The sequence below is a fragment of the Carcharodon carcharias genome, chromosome 16, assembly GCF_017639515.1.
Source record: "Carcharodon carcharias isolate sCarCar2 chromosome 16, sCarCar2.pri, whole genome shotgun sequence".
Lineage (NCBI taxonomy): Eukaryota > Metazoa > Chordata > Chondrichthyes > Lamniformes > Lamnidae > Carcharodon > Carcharodon carcharias.
The window spans coordinates 111,129,290-111,149,246 of record NC_054482.1 but is presented as its reverse complement, the minus strand read 5'-3'; the positions used below and the strand labels follow the sequence as shown (position 1 = coordinate 111,149,246).

General features: G+C 46.1%; 1 protein-coding gene across 3 annotated transcripts in view; it reads right to left on the bottom strand.

Moving 5' to 3' along the window:
- Window positions 1–19,957, bottom strand: part of adgrl2a (adhesion G protein-coupled receptor L2a) — a 639,330-nt gene that overhangs the window by 383,731 nt on the left and 235,642 nt on the right. Inside the window, exon 1 of one of the 3 annotated variants that reach the window (XM_041208141.1) lies at window positions 1,525–1,614. The exons of the other annotated variants lie outside the window; for them this stretch is intronic. Within the exon in view, the coding sequence (XP_041064075.1) occupies window positions 1,525–1,570 (46 nt within the window). The 5' untranslated portion in view covers window positions 1,571–1,614. Of the gene's footprint in view, window positions 1–1,524; window positions 1,615–19,957 lie in introns of those variants that run through there. 3 annotated transcript variants of the gene reach the window in all.

The following is a 19,957-nucleotide window of genomic DNA, read 5'->3' as shown; positions in this document are numbered from 1 at the left end:
ATAAGTGACTAGCCATCTTAACACTACTCCACCCCACTTAGGTGAGATGGTGGCATAGTGGTGATGTCACTGGACTAGTGAGCCAGAAGCTAAGGCTTTGGGGGCAGATGGTCAAATCCCAGCATGGCAACTGGTGAAATTTAAATTTAGAAAAAATTTGTGACTGAAAGCTAGTTTCAGTCATGGCGACAATGAAACTATCAATTGATTGCTGAAAAGCCCCACTGGTTCACTAATGTCCTATAGTGGAGGAAATCAGCTGTCCTCACCTGGTCTGTCCTCCACGTGACTCCAGACCCACAGGAATGTGGGTGACTCTTAACCGCCCTCTGCCACTCAGTTCAAGGGCAATTAGGGATGGGCAACAAATGCTGGCCTCGCCAGCAACGTTCACATCTCATGGAAGAGATGAAAACATCCTAGCTGCAGCATATTACACTATGCATTGGTAGGGTATGTTATTCTAAGTCTGCTCCTATCACCACAAAAAAAAAGTGTCATCAGAAGCTTCAGGAGTAATGCCACGGGAAATCCAGCAGCGTATATTTTTGAATGCCTTTGGTATCAATTCTATCCCAAGAAACTTGCGGGTTTTGCTGCACCTGAATGGTTTACTGGGTCACAACAGAGGACTCGAGTCACATGCAGACCAGGCTTGGTAAGGATGGCAGACTTTTCTGCCCTAACAGACACCCGTGGACAGCTGGGTTTTTATGGCTTTCTGTACGTGTTCACTTTTACTGAGGCCAGCTGCCCTGTTTCCCAGATTTTTTAAAACCGAATTCAACTTCTCAAACGGGCCACAGCGCACTCATATTATTATCAGTCCAGTACATTAACCTCGACACTGCCTCGGTGTCCGTCAGTCACGGAGCAGTGGCCAGAATCCGTGCACCAGTTCCTAAGCTGCCCACCGGCAACATCACAGGAAAACTGAGCAGCTTACAGTACGAATTAAAAGGAGAAAAACATGCGGATTGTGCCTCTGTGCCCTCCCAAAGTGCAACACCTATCGACTTGTATATGGAAGGGATGCTGCGGGCCCGCTTATTAAACTGCTTCATTTCAAGATGACCAGATTGCGAAAATAGAAGGTAGGCAGTGTCAAACCCAACTTCATAGAAAATAAAATTCACAAAAAAGAGGCAACTCAACCATACCACACACATACACACACACACAATCCTAAACTTAACCCTCATGCCCTTAAGTCTCCCTGCACTCCTTATTGCATTACTGGTCTCACTCTCCCCTGCCTTTTCTAGCCCATCAAGCCACCAACAAACGAGGTGCCCTACTAAGCACTGAAAGGTCCTCGATCTCTCACCCACCCTCATCCCTGCATATCATCAGCTGAACTCTCTGACTGCTCGGCCTTGCACTATTTAACGCTGTGGGGGGATCCAGCAGCCTCCAAAGAGAAAGTGCTTCTCTTACATTTAGTTAAAAGGTCCGAATTAGATAGCATACAGCTTTTTAGCTCTGTTATTCATGTGCATCTCCTTAACAGCATTGCTCACTCGCCTGGCATTAATGCAAATGGAATCAAGCGGCAGGGTAGTTTTGGCATCCGAGTGGTCTGTTGCAAGTGATCAGGATAAAAATGCAGTTCTTCCAGTTTACTACCATATAGCTCATGGCTGATTATAGGTCTTGCTTCTGTTTAGTTGAGCCATTGTGTCAAAGGCCCTGAAATTACACGGTAGGATAACAGGCTGTCAATATTTGATGTGTTTGCATGACATTTTTCCCTGCTATTTTAGTGGTGGTGTTAACCTGCCTAAAACACAAGGGTTATTGCCTCCCTGAGAATAGCAGAGTGAGGAATGTCAGATGGACATGTCAGGCATTCTTAACCCAGTGTTCCACAGTGTCACGTCAGGACTAAAGAGAAATGCTGCAAATGACATAGGACCAGGGGGAGGCCATTCTGCCGCTCAGGCCTGTTCCGCCATTTAATTAGATCATGGCTGATCTGTGACCTAACTCCACAAGCTGTACCTCCCTTTGCCCCATATCCCTTAGTACTAAATCAAGCCAAGTAAAAAATACCCATCTTGCCAGATCTGCTGAATTACACTGGATACTTTAACAGAGGAAAGGAACCGGTCTAACAGCTTGTGCAGGAGTTGAAGGCTAACTGGAAACTTAGTGCACAGCTTTATTTTTTTTTGAAAGCACCTTAACACATTTTATTGCCAGATTATGACAAAAAAAAATGAAATGGGGTATTTGACACTTTCTACCTTACCGAACTGATGCCAAATTATTATTGACCCTGAAATTCTGGCAATATCTCAGGAGTTTACTGACTTCATTAATCACTATTCCCCACTCCAGATACATTCACTTAGCAAACGGCCCACCTTCTCCTCTCCTGAAACCTCCTGACCTACAATTCCACAGCTACCACTGTTCCCTCACTTAAAGGCGACTGTCCCTCAGGAGGGTGTTCACAGGACATTCCACTGACAAGGCACCATGATCCCGTCCCTGCCCAACATCTCCGCATTTACATTTTGCAGAGTTAGGAAGGAAAACTTTAGCAGATTTCCTTGCCCGTCTTCCTTCACCCTGTGATCGCCATCTAATGATGCCCAATGGAAGCACCATAGATGGACGCCAGGCTCACACTTAGCATAATGCCTTCCAAGGGCAAATAGCACTTGCTGTCTCAAACCAATGACATGGTCGCACCAGGACAAGGTTATGGAGGACAACGAGTGCAAGTGGAATTGCGCCACGGCAAGTTAGGAAAAGGGAAGGAGAAAATTGAGGAAGAATATAAAAAGATTGACTGAGATACTTCAAACTATCCCTTAGCTGCTTAGCCAGACGTCAACCAATGGTGGCCCTTCTCAGAGTTCACAAGCTTTCACCTTCAGTGCCAGTTTTCCATGAGGTGCTGTGTGTCAAAGTCAAGGTATCTAATATCTGCTGAATTACACACCCCCCCAACTCCCCCGGCCACTGCATCACCACGCACCCCCCACCTCCCCATAATAACTTAGCCCAAGCCTCGAGGGAGATAAACATTCCAATAAATGTGTATGGCACAACCTCACGTTCATAAATCCATCCCAAGCTTCTCTTAATCATATTCGTTTTTGATGGATAACTCCAGTCCACGTTTGGTCTCTTGAGCTGCCCTAAACACTATTTGTTTTTAAAGATATATATAAAATTGACCAGCAAAGACCATAGACTCAACCCGGCACAAGGCCAGGCGAGCAGTCATCTGCAGGCTCCAACCTGTACTTTGCTCAGCATTTTCGATGAAGCAGTATTCACGTTGCCAAACTGACCTACTTAGAACGCATTACTGTGGCTGAACACAATACCATCCTCAACCAAAGGCACCCTGGCCTCCCCACTCCCCTGCTAACCCCCCTCCCCGCCCACGCCCCCCACCCCCCACCCCCACCCCCCACCCACCGCTCACGATCTTCATTCGGTTCCTGTGGAGAATTTTCAGTGAATCTAAAAACATCTTTAAATTAAGCGACAGCAGCCTCACCAACGCAGCTGTCTGATGAGAAGCGTTTGCCTGTCTAAAACACTGAATCATCTCGCAGAAGAGGGAGAGGGAGGGAGTGCAATGCTGCGCCAAAACAATGTTAAAACTGGAAGGAGGGCACAAAGGATAAGCTAAGTTATAATAGTCAGGGAACGCTTTTTTATTTAAATTGCACAAAACAGGTATTGACAGAACGAATTCAGAGGGCAGGCTCATTTTTGCATGTTGATGGTGTTTATTGACAGCTCTTCCCTCCAGGGTTAAAAACAAGTTGACAGGTGAAATTCAGATCGGATAGATAGCTGCGTGTTTTCGGTAATGACAAGTGCTGGATGTGTTGCAAGGCAGAGCCTTTATGATCCACAGGACCGGGGGGGGGTGGGGGGAATGATGAGCCAGCCATTCAGTTTGCTGGACCTGAATCCATGGATATGCCATCCCTCCAGTCCTCTCTCTCGAGTCAATTTGTAACACCCCTGAAACAGAGGCTGAGAAACAGCGAACTGAGGGGCTCATTCTTGAGAACCCTGCGGGCAAAATGAGACTGATTTCCACTTTTGAGCATGGGAACAAGGGAGCATCATACTTGACGTTAGCCCTGTGGTTTCTTTGTGTATTCGGGAATTCTGGTTTCCGATTCCTCGTATGTCAAACGCTGCATCTGCTGTCATTATAAACTTTGCACCACAACAACACAATGGAAAGACCGGGAGGCAAATCAATAAAATCTAATTTTCTTCTCCTCCTGTTGTCACGAGGTGAAGGGCCCATCTAAAACTCGAGACGGCCAGAGCCAGCACTCGTGAGTCAGTGCCGGTCCGACTGCCTTTCTCCCAATCCTCGGTTAAGGTCCAACTCAATCCTGAACGGGTGACGAGTGGGGAAATAAGGAGCAGGGTCTGGCAACAAAACCTGGAAAATTCAGGTCAACAATTGGTTGGGATCCCAATCTGAGGAAGGGTGCACCTGCACTCCCCCCGCCGCCCCCCCCACACCCCCAATCCTATCATCTACCCCCTAACCAACCTGACCTCTCATTCTGCCCCCTCCTCTCTGCCACCCTGCCCCCACCCTCTCCCAAAAAATTAAATTTCAGAATATATTGCACTTTCATGAATTTTGGACCAAAACCCAAAAGAATATTTTCAAGGTGAGATTCCGATCTCTAAGTTGCCATTCACCAGTGTTGCTCAAGAAAATAAAATTGCCTTGGGGGCAGTGGTGGTGGGGGGGGGGGCAGAGCCTTTGGGGCGAACTTTGTGCTGACCAATTAACAACAGAGGAAGATTTCCTTTGTGTGGGACGTGTACCAAATATCACCGAGGCGTTCTTGACAAAGGATTTCATGCCAGCGTACAAAGGAAAGCTTTGGCCCCTCCCAACATGAGGTGCCAAGCAATAGGCCAATGACGATTAATAACTGAGAAATAGGAGAGTTCTCTCCAACTCATTTTTTTTTTTCCCAGTCTCAGCTAGTGTCAGCGTCGACAGACTATCAAGGTCAATCGGCTAAGATGCCAAGTAAATCTCTCTCCTTCCAGCGCGCCTCGCCAATTAACGCCAAGCTCTTAAAATAAAGCACTCTGATGCTCTGCCAGTCTGACATTTTCATTCTGCAGGTTGCCCATCATTTCTCAGCCTTTCTGAGGGAGGGCGGAAATTTAGTGCCAATTATAAGAAATTTAATATCGTACGTTTGTAGTCATTAGCAGGATTAGGTTGTGCCCACTCAAACCCATGGCAATTCAGAGCTTTACAGTCAGCAGAGGGGGTGAGCCTACTCCAAACCCACCCTGTCCTGTCAACAGGAGCAGCACTGAAAAGGTAAGCGGGCAGCAATGCTTACCCACTAAAGGCCACCACCCTTCTCCTGGCACTCTACGCCTGGCATTTAATTTTGTTTTAAAAATTAGGCTTTTTTTTTAAAAACTATCGGTTGAAAATGCCAACACCAGCAAATGGGAGCTAAGGTGCTTCACTCCATCAGGATGTTATCTAGAACGGAAACTTACTTGACTTTAAGTAGGGCCTTTTACCCCTGCAGGAGTCTGACTTAATTCCAGGGTTGAAATGTGGCCGAATTATATTCACAACAAATGCTTTTTTGCATCCATACCAAGATTTTGTCTTTCGATCTGTTAGCGTACCCAGGGTGAAATGATACCACCGCACCCCCCACCCCCAAAAATGGCAGGCATCTGGTATAAATGCCTTAGCAGGAGTTACATAGAATTACACAGATTTTTACAGCACAGAGAAACAGGTAATTCAGCCCAACTGGTCTATTCTGGATGTTGACGCTTCACACAAACTTCCTGCTCCGTTACTTCATCAATATTATCTTTCTATCTTCTTCATGTGCTTATTTAGGATCCCCTTAAAGGCATCCATGTTATCTGCCTCAACCACTTCTACTGAGAATTCCACACTCACGCCACACTGAGTGAAGATGTTTCTCCTGAGTTCCTTGTTGGATTTATTAAGGACAATCTTATATTTATGGTCCTTAGACTTGTGCGCCCATGCAAGTGGAAACATCTTCTCTATGCCTACCCTATCAAACCTTTTTGTAATTTTAAAGACCCCTGTCAGATTTACTGATAACTCATTGCTCCATTTTAGCCCCTTCGTTTTTCTTAAAAGCCATCCCTGTCAACCCTCAGATAAACATAAGGCAAGGATTAGGGGCATTTCCTCCAGAAGGATGTCAAGTCATGTTACACAGGGATTTATCTGCAGTCCAACGTGACCCCCTCATTTTTAGAAAATACAGCAACCACAAAAACACAAAGTGATTAAGGATCAGGATCCAAGATAGACCACAAGATGCCACTGTTTACTGTTCAATGTAGAAGCAAGTTTTTAAGGGTTAGACAGAGTGACAGGGTACAGGACAATTATCCCAAGTTAAAATACCTTGAGCATGGCGTCAGTCATAAAAAGATAGGGCAATCACATATTGCAGGCATTCAGAGGCAAAAGTTAATACACATGGCTTGGAATGGAGCTGTAACACACACACACACGCACACACGCACACACGCACACAATTACACAAGTAATTTCCCTGCCTGCTGCTTTCAACCATTGACCTGTTCATTTTAAATGGGTCAGCACCTTCATTAAAAGCAAAGCAATGTAACATGAACCAGTTAACATGTCCAGGCCAGGATTCTGCCTGGCTGCAAGCTGAATTCAAAGTATCTTGCTTTGCAGCCCCCATGATTCGAGTGTGCCAGGAGCAAAGGCAGATTTAATCTGACATTTTGTGTGTTGTTTGCTAACCGTAGAGTTCAGGTTCAACTGTACCCCTTCGGAGCTTGGTTCAAAAAGACTGCCCTCAAGGTGACGCTCTGTGGTGAATTTGGTCAAGAAACCACCTAGTTACTTTGGACCTGCCAAGCAGCTAGACAGATGGGTCTTCATATTTCTGAGGTTAAGCACCTCCCGACAGCCTTTCTAGTATAAAATGGGGGCCTCTGATGAAGTCCAGGGCCTGCGTTTGGCTGGATTTCATGTTTTATTAGAGACACATGTGCAGAAAAAGGAGGAATTCAATAAAAATCTGGAATTAAAAGTCCAATGATGACCATAAAACCACTGTCAATTGTTGTAAAAACCCATCTGGTTCACTAATGTCCTTTAGGGAAGGAAATCTGCTGTCCTTACCCGGTCTGGCCTACATTTGACTCCGGACCCAGAGCAACGTGGTTGACTCTTAAATGCCCTCTGAACAAGGGCAATTAGGGATGGGCAATAAATGCTGGCCTAGCCAGCGACGCCCACATCCCATGAACGAATAAAAAAAACTTGAGGTCTTGGAGCTCTGTTTAAGCAAGGCTATCCCAGCACAAATGTGTTAAGACTGACTTATGTGGACTGGTTTGAGGGTAGCTGCACACGACTGAAAAAAAGAGGGTAAAAGGCTGAATCCCTTGATGTGGATTTTAATGTTAACATAATATAGTCAGACAGGACTTGAGGAAAGCAACTGACAAGACCAACAGGGGCCTATTTTGTTCAGCACAAGTTCTCTTGTCAAATAGTGATTAATACCGCGGCTGGGTAGAGACAGACGCTGCATCCGGGCTCAAACAGAAATAAAACTCACCCCCAGGACCAAAGCCTGATTTAAACATCTCCATTCAGAATGACATTTGTCCTCTACTCTCATATGCCAGCTCCCTTGAACATTCCTTCGAGTTGACTTGGTGACCCAGGCAAGCTCTGCTGGTTCTCGTTTGTCATCTTCTGATCCTGTTGCCTGAGATGCCCACACTGACCGAACAGACTGACACACATATACACCGTGGGCTCATGTACTGACACTAGACATGCACACACATGCCATGGAGTGCCTTCCGGTCACCAATTCAACACACTTTCAATTGTTTCACGCATCTATTTTCCCCAAAACTAGTACTAAATGATGAAAATTAACAGCTGCTAGTCTAGTGCCATCAGATACAGAGTTCTAAGGTGTCCCAAAGCTTATTGAATACATCATTTCTTGATACTTATGCATCACCTCAAATCACTACTATAGCCAATGTTTCAACCTCGTGCTAATCGTGTCAGATGCTCTCTAGCTGTGCTGCTGTCCAGAGAAAGAGTAAAATCCATCGAACTCAGCATTTCCCCCTCCACAGTTGAAGTAAGTGTACAGAATGGAGGCATATTCATCACTCAGAGTATTTAGAATGTGGAAATCACTACCATAAGTAGCAGTTGAGGCAAACAGGATAGATGAATTTTATGGGAAAGCTAGATAAACATATAAAGGAAAAAGGAACAGAAGGTTATGCTGATAGGGCGAGATGAATTAAGAAGCATGGAACATAAACATGATACAGACCAGTCAGGCTAAATGGTCCATTTCTGTGCTGTGGACTCTATGTTATTCTATGTAATATACATGCTGTGAGCCCATTACTGAAATCCCAACATTAAATAACTTTCTTCACTCCCGTTGCACAGAAATCCTAAACTCAAGCATATAATGTCACCCAATTTTAGCACACACAGCTCACAAACCCTATCTAAAAGCACAAATTTCTGCAGATCGAAAGGTTCTGATAAACAATTGGCAAACCGAACCGTTAACTTTTATTTTCTCCCTCTCCACAGATGCCGCCTGACCTGCTGAGTCTTTCCAGAATTCTCTTACTTTAACTTTCCCTTAAGATATTTCAAAAATTTAATTTCCTTTCCTTTCCATTCTGCTTAGATCCACTTGTTGGAACAAGTGATGTAAAAAAAGTCGACCGAGGCAAGATTTCGCCCGCGCGTGATTTTGCTGCACTCCCAATGCGATGTCTGGGAAGTCACCCTGACTTTCTAGCTGACGCAGCCTCTCACAAGACCGGGCTAACCGATCATTAGAGTTCAACCACGGTTCTTCCTCCAACACACTAAAAACACAACCGCTTTGGGGGATGCAATGCTTCCAGCTACACATGAAAACTGACCACAAGTAAAACTGTCAGCCAACATTTTCCTGAAAATAACTGTAAATCGGATAAAAATGTTTGCTGCTCGACTCGACTGATATCTCCGCTGAAGGCTGTAGTTTGACTGCAGGGTGGCAGAAAGCCATCAGGTTTCTTTCTAGACTCTCACGCTCGCTTTCAAAGAGTTGAGGTGTTATTAGTAAAGCCGCTCAGTATTTTTTTTTTAATTCACACTTTGTAAATAACAAGGTTGTGCAGATCGACTGCTTGCAGACACATTGCAAAAGCCTCAAAGCAACACAGGCACAGGGAGGGGGATTTGGAAGAGCATATATACAGCAGCAATTTTGTTATTTCACAAGACCCCTCCAAATCACGTAGTGAATTATTAATCATAGTCTGCGATATGTTGAGTTAAGTCATGATTGAAGATTATTATTTCTGAATAATATGCGACTGCTAGTAATTTAGAAATTTATTACAGCTTTATTAGCAGGGTGGCTCTAGGTGCCCATTACTCGACATGGAGTACAGAGCCTCTCTCTAGAATGCTGCAGACACACAAGCAAGACTGGGCTTTGTTAAAGCCTTGTCCGACATCCCGTGCAGAATTGGCCGCAGATCAATTCACCAAAAGATGAAGACTTTACAATTCTTCATTTCAGAACAGAAAAATGGTAGAAAAATAAATTCAGCCAGAACTTGGGACAGGGGAGAGGGGAAATAAAACAATCATTTTGAACGTCAAATTTACAATGCTTACGTGACAAATACAACAACAACAAAAAAAATCATCCTGGAGTTCCAGTTGATTGCATTGCTTTCAGGAAACCATTCTAAATTATTTATAATTTAGAATCTAAACCACTGTTGGTTTGGAGTCTGGAACCATGCTCTGAAGTCAAAAAGATTTGCCAAACTGTTCAACTCACACCTCGCCTTTTTTAAAAAAAGAAAAATCCTACCTCATGTTTAACTTAGTTTTGTTCCTAACCACTGCCAGTTCATACCTTCTAAAGAAACTCCAATTTTACGCCGGGGTATATTACTTACGGGTACCAAAGCGCGTCCCATACCTCAGCAGCAGCAAGTGTTCTCCTCACCGATTGATGTTGTCCTCACACTATTCTCCTGGCTTTGCTCTCTCTCTCTCTCTCTGTCTGTATCTCTCTCTCCCTCAAAGGCATTCACAGTCTTTTCCGCATTCGGTAGCGGCCAGACACCTCGTTCGATGTTGCCCGCGTCCCCTCCAAAAACCTCGTAACCCTCGAGCCGCCCCGCTTCCACCGCGTTGCAGTCGAGCGCAGGGCTCTACCCACTTCGCTGCAGGACAGGCGATAAGGAGCAGGAACCACACACCAACAGCAGCACCAACCACCCCCCCCCCCCCCCCCACCACCCCACCCTCCCCCTACCACTCCCAACCCCACCCTTGACTAATTTTCCTTGTCCTAACCCGGGGACGCCTGTAGCTGACGGTGGCGTCTCTGCTGCTGCTGGCAAAGCCAAGAACAACTAGCTCAGCCCAAACTGAGAAGGTTGGGGGGGGGGGGGGGGGGGGTTGGGGGACGTGGGTTTTCTGGGTCTGCTCAGATGAGCACACCCGGTGGCTAAAGTCACCGGCCGAGCTGGCGGAGTAGCAGAATGATCACACCGCAGACTGGCTTGCATTTATATAGCACTTGTAACATCCCAAGGCGCTTCAGAGGGGCGTGATTTGAGGTGGAGCCCATATGGGGGTTTTAGGATAGGCTGGTCAACGAGGCAGCTTTTAAAGGGGGCTTCTTGGGGAGCGAGTGGCAGAGAAAATAAAATTAATAAAATGCAATAAAAGGACGTGCATACAATCACAGTGGCTGGCAGAGTTATGCAGTCAAAACACAATTCTTTTGCTATGGACTCATACTGGGAACCCTTAATCTTGTGTGGTTAATTATCACTGGCACGTTTGTGTGGCTGCTTAACAACAAAGTACTACCTCCAGACCTGGAGCAGCACAATTCCTGCCAGAAGCTTCATAAAACGCAGCACAGGGAACTCGGGCAGCAGTTAAAAGGGGTGTGGGAGAACTCAGTGCTAAATCAATCTCGGGGACTGGACGGAGACAAATATTTAATGAACGCTTCTTCCCTCCTTTGCACTTCAGTTCTCAGATACACCTAAAAAAAAACATCTCTAAACGCATTCAGTTTAACCAGCCAAGCTTAAAATTGCAACCATAAAATTAAAGTGGGACTGTTAAGAGAAGTAGATGTCCTTTTATACCGAGTGAATGACACACCGGGGATATAACTAACTTTCACAATTTACTCCGACCGCATTATCCTTGTTTGTTTTGCTTTCATTCAACCATGAACCGAATTGGAAAATATAAGCGGGGGGGGGGGGGGGCTGGTGAAAGAAAGCAAAGTCCTAACAGAGTTTCACCCGCCAGAGACAGAGAGAGAGAAATACATGTTTAAAAAAAGTGAGCTGCTCTGTACAGGGTCACCTCACCTGGTTTTCCTCGCTGCCTGTTCTCCTATCCCTGACACAGAAATACACCAGAAGACTGAAATCGACAGCTGTAAGGATACGATGGAGGGGTGTGGGAGGGAGGGTACAACATTCACCACCCCCCAAAAAAAAAGTTAAATTATGACGATATTTCTGTTTCATTGCTAGCTTTGCCCTGTGTTTACGAGGCAATTTAAGTTGATCCGCGGGTTTGCGCGGGATTGTTTATATATATATATATATATGTATATAAAGGAGGTAATCTACAGATTATCGCTATTAACAAGCAGTTAGAGTGCTCCCTCCACAATAAACCGCACTGGCAGTACAATCGTTTCTCCTCACCCCCAAGTGCGAAGACAGGCAATAAACATCTGAAGCACAGGAATGGGATCACAAGGCTGATCATGCATTATTGCCCTTCACAATAGGCAAACACAACCCGAGAGTGGAGAGTAAGAGCTTTTTTTTAAAAAAAAAGAAAAGACGACACGAGGCTTGTTCGCTAAATTTAAAACGCCTGTTCTCGTTAAGCAGCAAGCAATCCGGTCGATTTTACTCCTTTCTGACTGTTCCCCAAACCACCACACCCCCCCCCCCCCACCCCTTCTCTCTCTCTCTCTCCCCCCACCCCCCGAAGTCTTTTCAAAGCGCTTTCGAATCCGGATGAAGCCAAAGCCGAAATCAGACTCAGCAATTCGCACTGCACCTTGCAAGTAAACAGCAAAAATCGTATATATTTCATGCCACCCCCCCCACCTCCCTCACCCAAACCCAAGTCAAACTGTGGCTGCATTAGCTGGTGCCTTGAGAACTAACTGTACAAAGAGTGGAGCCCTCAGAGGCGCTTCATTCGAAAACGGAGAGCAGCCAAAAATAAAAGGTTTTAATCCTTTTTATATTTTTTTTCCCAGACTGTTCCTGGCCATTTCCAGATTGGCGTGGGTTTTTTTTTGTTGTTTTACACACACGTTCACAAGCCGCTGGTGTAATTCAGGGGGCAAGAAACAAAAGAGACAGAGAGAGAGAAAGAAGAGAGAGAAAGAGAGAGAACTGCATTGGAAAAAAAAAGAACTTCAGTTAAAAGAGAAACTGTCGAACTCTCTCCCTCGCAAGGGAAGGAAGGTCACCGGTGTTTTTTCACTCTCTTCTGAAACCAAACCATTAATCAGCAGCAAATAACAGTCAGAGAAAGTGGGGAGGGGGGCGCAATTTATAGCAAACAAGGGGCCGGGTGTTTTTTTTTTGGCTGGGGGGGATGGGGGGAACCTCACATAATTACTAAACAGTAAAAGTTCAGGAACACACACGCCTCCCCGTTTTGCCTACTCACAATCGCTCCCCCTCCCCTTTTCACGTTACCCTTTGGACTTCCAGAGTTCAGAGAGAGAGAGAGAGAGCTGGAGGACCTCCAGCTTAAGTTTTCTCTCAGTTGAAACGGTGGTGGTGAAAAGCTTTGATATGTTAATTCCACACACACACACACATATACAACAACCACCACCCCCCCCCCCCCCTCCCAACTTCAAACAGTTCAGAATGGCGCATCAGTATTAATTTCGACAATTTGGTCGGGAATGATGTGAAATAGCAATACCCAGACCAACCCCCCACCCCCCGTCACCCCCCCCCCCCAAAAAAAAGAAAATAAAGTTGGGGAAGAAGCAGGCGACAGACAAAAGGGGCGAATGGCAGGAGCGGCGGAGGGGGAACAAACAACAGGTCACTTGTTCGATTGAATGCTTTCAGACGTTTCTCACTTCCCTGGAATACAGATTTTGGATTTTCCTCCATCAGGGCGATGCACGCTATCCGGACAAACACACACACACACATTTTAACTCGCACCCCATTAAAAAACAGCGTCGAAAGCAAACAGAAAGAAAACATGTCTCAAACCTGCACAAACGCAAAACTACCTTTATCCCAAGGCTGTGGTGGTGGTGGTGGTGGGGGTTGGGGGGGCTTTGGCTTTTTCTGCTGGCTATTATTCACCTCCTTTCGCTATTGAATCTTTCAGTCAGTCAGAGCAAATGGGAAGATCTTGAACAAGCGACTTGGCAAGTCCTTTCTTATTTTACAAATGACACAGCGCCAAGTACAATGCAAAGCTGTGTACAGGCACATTTTTAAAAGAAAAATCCAACACCAAACTCCCCCTTGCATTTTTTTTTTAAAAAAAAGACTTTTAATTAAATAATCTTGAACTGATTTTCGGCAGCAGATGAAGGGTATCCTTTGCTTTTAACTGCTTCCATTCACTCTCTCTCTCTCTCTCACACACACACACACACACACACACAGAAGTTGCAGAGAGCTACGAGATGTTCAAACACAGAGACACACACCACACACCCCAAAAATAACTCCAGCTCATCTGGTTCTATTTCCAATCACTTCCACATCAAGTCTCCAGACACGAATTTCTAGTAATAGCAGAGTTCCCGCTTACCTTTCTAGTCCAGACTGAGTGGAGGGGGGGGGGTGTGGAGAGAGCATTCTGCGAGATTTGTTTTTGGCTGGTGGTGGCACGGGGCGGGGGGGGGGGTGATGGTGGTGGGGTAGAGGAGGGGAGGAGGAGGGGGGGGGGTGGGGGAGGGTGAGAGAGAGAGAGAGAGAGGTGTTGGCTGGCTGGAAGCTGGGTTGGCAGAAGTCAGTCCGGCAACGAAGAGAGAGCCCCAGAGCAGGTCGGCAATACAAACAGCGGGCAGCCAGTTGCAGGGTGAATTCGTGCATGCTCCGGTTCTGCCAGACAGATGAAGCTTTTTAGCATTGAAGGGGAGGGGGTTGGGAGGGGAGGAGAGGGGAGGTGGGGACGGGGGGAGGTCAGAGGGGTGGGGTGTGGTGCCGGGGACGATGGTCTCTCCTTAAATCCAGGCGGTTGGAAGTGCCCGATGCCTCATGCCTGCTGAAATTGAAGGCTTTGCTTGTAAATGGTCCTTGCCCGTGGAGGGAGAGAGAGAGAGAGAGAGAGAGAGGCAGCAACTGCTTTTTAGAACTGAAATGCAAACCTCTCTGTCTCTCTGGCTGCTGATGTAGCCTTCATTTGCATCTCCCAGAATGACACTTGGCCCTCGGGCGAGATGCAGGACCAGCCTCCCTTTTTTTCTCTTATTTCACATTTTCAGATGCTCCTTCGACTGTATATTTAAGCAATAAGATTGGGGAGGAGGAGGAGGAGGAGGAGGAGGGGGGGGTTGGGGAGCGGTGTGGTGGGGGGGGGTGCTGGTGGTGGTATGGAAGAGGAGGTGTTACTCTTGAGGGCAGCCAGTAAACACTGCAGGAAGACAGAGCAGGGAGAAACAAGGCGAGCAGAAATGAATGCAGGCCCCTTTTGATGGGCTTGCCTGTGTGGGGAGGGGTGGGAAGGTGGGGGGCGGCTGGAGGGGAGAAGCAAGTTCTGACACAGAGTCTGTATCAGTCCTGAACTGGAGTTACCAGATGTTGTGTGAGAGAGAGAGGAGAGAGAGAAAGCAGATGATAAAAACAGATCATATGCCGCGCACAGAACTGCACAGACAACAATTGCAGGGGAAACCACACACCATGAAAGCGTACAGAGTCCTGGCACAAGTGTGTAGCACAAGTTTACACAATTCCCCCTGCTATTACTGCTCCGGTTTAGGGTCTGGGAGCACGCCCCCAACCCCGCCAAACACACACACACACACACACACCTTCCATAGTGGGCAGTCCCACCGAATGAATCAGAAAACACAGTGTAACATCAGAGAGCTGCGCGCAGGAACTGTAAAGCCTCACCCCCCACCCCCACCCCCCAATCACCCGAGCACTGCCTAGGGGTAAATCGGGGCAAAGTACTGCAGCAATGTCGAGTTAAATGTCGAGGAGGCAGAATGTGCCACTTGCTGATTCTTCCCTGCACCGTTTTTACCCATCATCTGGTGGTGGCAACAATGGGGGAGAGCAGGAACTTGGCTGAAAGTTCTCTGGACAGTGGTAGTGGGTAGTGGGTGGTGGGTAGTGGGTGGTGGGTAGTGGATAGTGGGTGGTGGGTAGTGGGTGGTGGGTAGTGGGTGGTGGGTGGTGGGTAGTGGGTGGTGGGTAGTGGGTAGTGGGTGGTGGGTAGTGGGTAGTGGGCGGCAGGTGGTGGGTAGTGGGTAGTGGGTAGTGGGTGGTGGGTGGCAGGAGGTGGGTAGTGGGTGGTGGGTAGTGGGTGGCAGGTGGTGGGTAGTGGGTGGTGGGTGGTGGTAGTGGGTAGTAGGTGGTGGTAGTGGGTAGTGGGTGGTGGGTAGTGGGTGGTGGTAGTGGTGAGTGGGGGACATAATGACCAATTTGTGGGATGGCAATGTTGATATTCCTAAACAAAGGAACTCCTCTTTGTGGCATTCAAGAGGACATTGGATGATTGATTGGCACCAAGTTAAGATGCTCAGAGAGCCGGTGCAGACACAATGGGCCGAATGGCCTCCTTCTACACTGGAACAACCCTGTGATTCTGGCTTGAGACTTTAAACCCAGGCCCTGTCTGGCCTCTCAGGTAGAGGTAAAAGATCCCAGAGTCATCGCCACATTACTGTGGCTGGTGGGGAGGTTTACTGTGCACAAATTGGCTGAGATGAGGAGAACATTTTTCTCTCAGCAGGTCATTCATTTTGGAATTCTCTTTCCCAGAGAGCAGTTCAAGTCTGAGTTGGGCAGGTTGATGATCGACAAGGGAGTCGAGGGTTATGGGGAGGGGAGTCAAATGTAGATTAAGGTCACAATCAAATCAGCCATGATCTCAGTGAATGGCAGAGCAGGCTCAAGGGGCTGAATGGCCTCCTCCTGCTCCTCATTCTTGTGATTGCTGGCCCTCCATACAATACCACAGTGACTACACTTCAACAAGTACTTCATTGGCTGTAAGACTCTTTGGGATGTCCGGAGGTTGTAAAAGATGCCATATAAATGCAAGTCTTTCTTAACAAAGGCTGTGTAATCAGTGGTCAATCTTGTACCAATGAATTATGGGCTGGTTGGTTTGCAAAGGACACCATTGTGTGTGCGCGAGTGAAAGAAACACCGCCCTATGTCAAAAATCCAGGTTTTATTTTTATTCACCATCCACACCCCCACCACCCCCCCACCTCTCTTCCCACTTGCCCCTTAATTTCTGCCTCTCCTGAAAGTGATGACTCACTAATTTGGGGATGGTTCCACTCGCATCAAAGACTGATACTACCTCACTCAACTGAACAGCTAACCTCGTGGGAGCCCAAACACAATGAGCCCCCTCATGCAGGCTACACAACTGCAGGAGTCATCGCAGCTGACCTGATCCAGCATCTCTCTCTCCGGGCAAAAGGAACATGTCTAGGCATAGTGCCTTCTTTGAATTAAAAAGCTTGGAGGAACAGTTCCCTAGTGCATTCTCCATGGCAACACCTCGACCAATCAAAGTCAACTTGTCAACCAATCAGCATCCTTTTCTCAGGTGGCATGAATTGTTGTTCCCTTTGAAATTTGGTATTCTTGCAACTGTCCCAATGAGTACAAGAAAACAGCCAGTCTCTTTTTTCAGCAATAATTTCTAGTAGTGGGCACTATATAAATCAGAATGCCAAATGGTCCTCTTTTCCCAACTCCGAGACACCCTCGGGGCCCTCGTCAAGCTGTCCGAATGGGATCACCCAACTCACTAACCCCATTCCAAAATAACTTGCAATCCAGATAAATTCCTCATGTAATCTTTAGATCACAGAATGATTCAGCACAGAATGTGGCCATTTGGCCCACTGGACCTGTGCCAGCTCTTTCAAAGAGCGAATCAATTATTTCCACTCCCCGCTTGCTCTTTCCCCCATAACCCTGAAATTACGTCCCCTTCCGGCACCTGTCCACTTGTCTTTGAAAGTTGCTATTGAACCTGCATCCACCACTCTTTCAGGCAAAATGCCTTCCAGATCATAAATTTACGCATCAAAAAAAAATCTCCCTCTGGTTCTTTTGTGAATCGTCTGATAAATTACATTCTGGTCTTTAGTTTGGTGTATTCAACTTTGCTTTTTCGTTTCTCTCCAAGCTTCAATTCAAAACATTGCATCCTAACAATGCATGGAAACAAAGTTTTGCCACATTGTTGTCTCCTGGTCATTCTTTCTCAGGTTCTTAAAAACTGCAGAACCATATCCCCCCTCCCCCTCCCAGCCTTTCCCTCTCCTGAAATCTCAAAATCCTTTAAAATTCAAACTTGCCTTTACTTAATCATTTACTTCTTGATTTACCTGCTCCTTTCTTTCAACTTTATTCCAACCTTTGCCGTTCTATGGACCTTCGCCTTCGGGAGTGATCACAAGTAATCTAATCATGAGGGCTGCAGATAATGGTTATAAACCGCTCAACACTCATCTTTGCTATTCTTGACATTATCTGAATCCCTCGATTAGATAAGAGTCTTCTGAGGTCATAGGCCTGGTAATGGGAGACAAAATGTTGCTGCTCTATTGAATCATAGTGTTGGTCAGGAGGCCATTCAGCCCCTCGTGTCTGTGTTATCTCTTTATCGGGAGCCACTCCCTTTAATTCTGATTGTCTGCCCTTTCAGTTATATCCTTCCTTTTCAAATAATTATTCAAACACTGTTAGTCTGCATCGATGGCTTCTACTGGCATGCTGTGTAGAATGAAATCTTCCAAATTCTCCCCTTCCTCCAGTGGTAATCCCAATTTTAAGTTCCCTTATTAATGACTTGCCAACCAGCACAAATTATCTTTCACTATTTACCCTCTCAAAACCCTACATAATTTGGGACACCTCAAATAGGTGTCCCTTTAATCTTCTCTATTCCAATGAAAAGGTCCCAGCTATTTAACCTCAGCGACCAGTTATCACACTAGCAAATCTTCCTCGGATGCTTTCATTGGCTGCGGTATCCTTCCAGAGGAGCCTCCAAGTGCAGCCTAGCCAATGTCTTGTCGAAATTCATACGCTGCTTCCAATTAATTTCCATCAGCCAAATGCTTTAAAAATGGCGAGTGCCCTGAATATACTGCATTGGTAGGTGGTGCGTATAATGTAACATTATAGTGGGGCACCTTCTGATGTCAAGTGATAGCCCCAAATGAGTACCTTGAGTAAACCTCCTGCATTTGCCTTTCAAAATAAGCAGCAATTGCAGAGGCCACAGGAGCCATTCCAAGCAGATATTTGCCACACATGATTTTCACTTTGAAAGGAATGAGAATTGTGGAAAACAACAAGCAGAAATGCCCGAGAATACCACTCAGATAATTAATGAATTGAAACCGCAGAAAGCAGAACCACCGTCCATTATCATGAAAGCAGAGGGACAAAAGACAAAGAAAACCAAAGCTCAGAGGCTTTGAAGTAACAATCTCTTATCCGTGCTCGCAATCTCCCTTCACTGTGCTATCTCTTCCTCCCTGCTCTCCCTTTGTCCTTTCTCTCTTGCTCCCTGTCCCCCACCTGTACTTCTTTCCTCCCGTTCCTTCCCCCTCGCCCCTCAAACCTCTACCTCGGTGGTCTAATTCAATTATTGTGCACCCTTTAACCCTGCTCAACTTGAATTCTGCAAATCACCTTGACTGTATTATGTGCAACATAACTGGAAATTGGCCAGTGGGAAACAAACCCCAAATTCCATTTGCTTTCTAATGGCTCTTAACTGCGTTCCCAATTGTAAAGATCCAGGTATCTATTCTTTAGATCTCGCTGTTACAAATCTTTAAGGATATTTTGCTAGATTTCCACTGGGTTGCCTGGGCACGGTGAATAGCAGAAAATGATGAATATTGGAATATTTACCCTGGAAATGAATCTATCCAATATGCGCTGTGCTAAGTCAAACCAGAATTATACCATTTAGGATATAATTCCTCTCACTGTGCTTTTACCCAAAGCATTCCACTTCACTGCACCTTCTGCCTCCCTGCCCACTGGTTAACCAACCTATAATGACCCTTTCAATCTCTTACATTCCTTTTGTTTTGTTATGCTGCCCTCTCCCCTCCTCTTTGCTGCATTGGCAAACTTTAGTATTAATTATCTTGCTAAAAAACAAATCCAGGTCATTTACTTCAATTGAAAATTCAAGCAACATCTCAGCATAGATCCTTGGGGCACTCAGATCCCACCAATTCAGGATTCCTCTTTTTCTCTTCCTATTTCCAAACTATCCCCCTATTGCCTTTAGTAACATGGGGTGGGTTTATCTTCACTGGCTAGCCGGTAATCTGACAGAGCAGAATGCCCACTGCTTATTGAACCGTCTGATTTTCATGCTGTTGATCTCACTGAATTTGTTATGGGCTGATGATAAGTTCTTTCAGGTTACCGCCTAGGTGTTAAGGATGAAAATATACCCTAACTTTATAAGAAGTCTCTTGCGTGGCATCTTATTGCCCTTGAGAAAGTGGTGGTGAGCTGCTTTCTTGAGCCACTGCACTGCAATCCAAACGGTGCAGGTATACCCACAGTGCTGTAGGGAAGGAGTTCCAGGATTTTGACCAGGAAGGAACGGTGATCTTGTTCC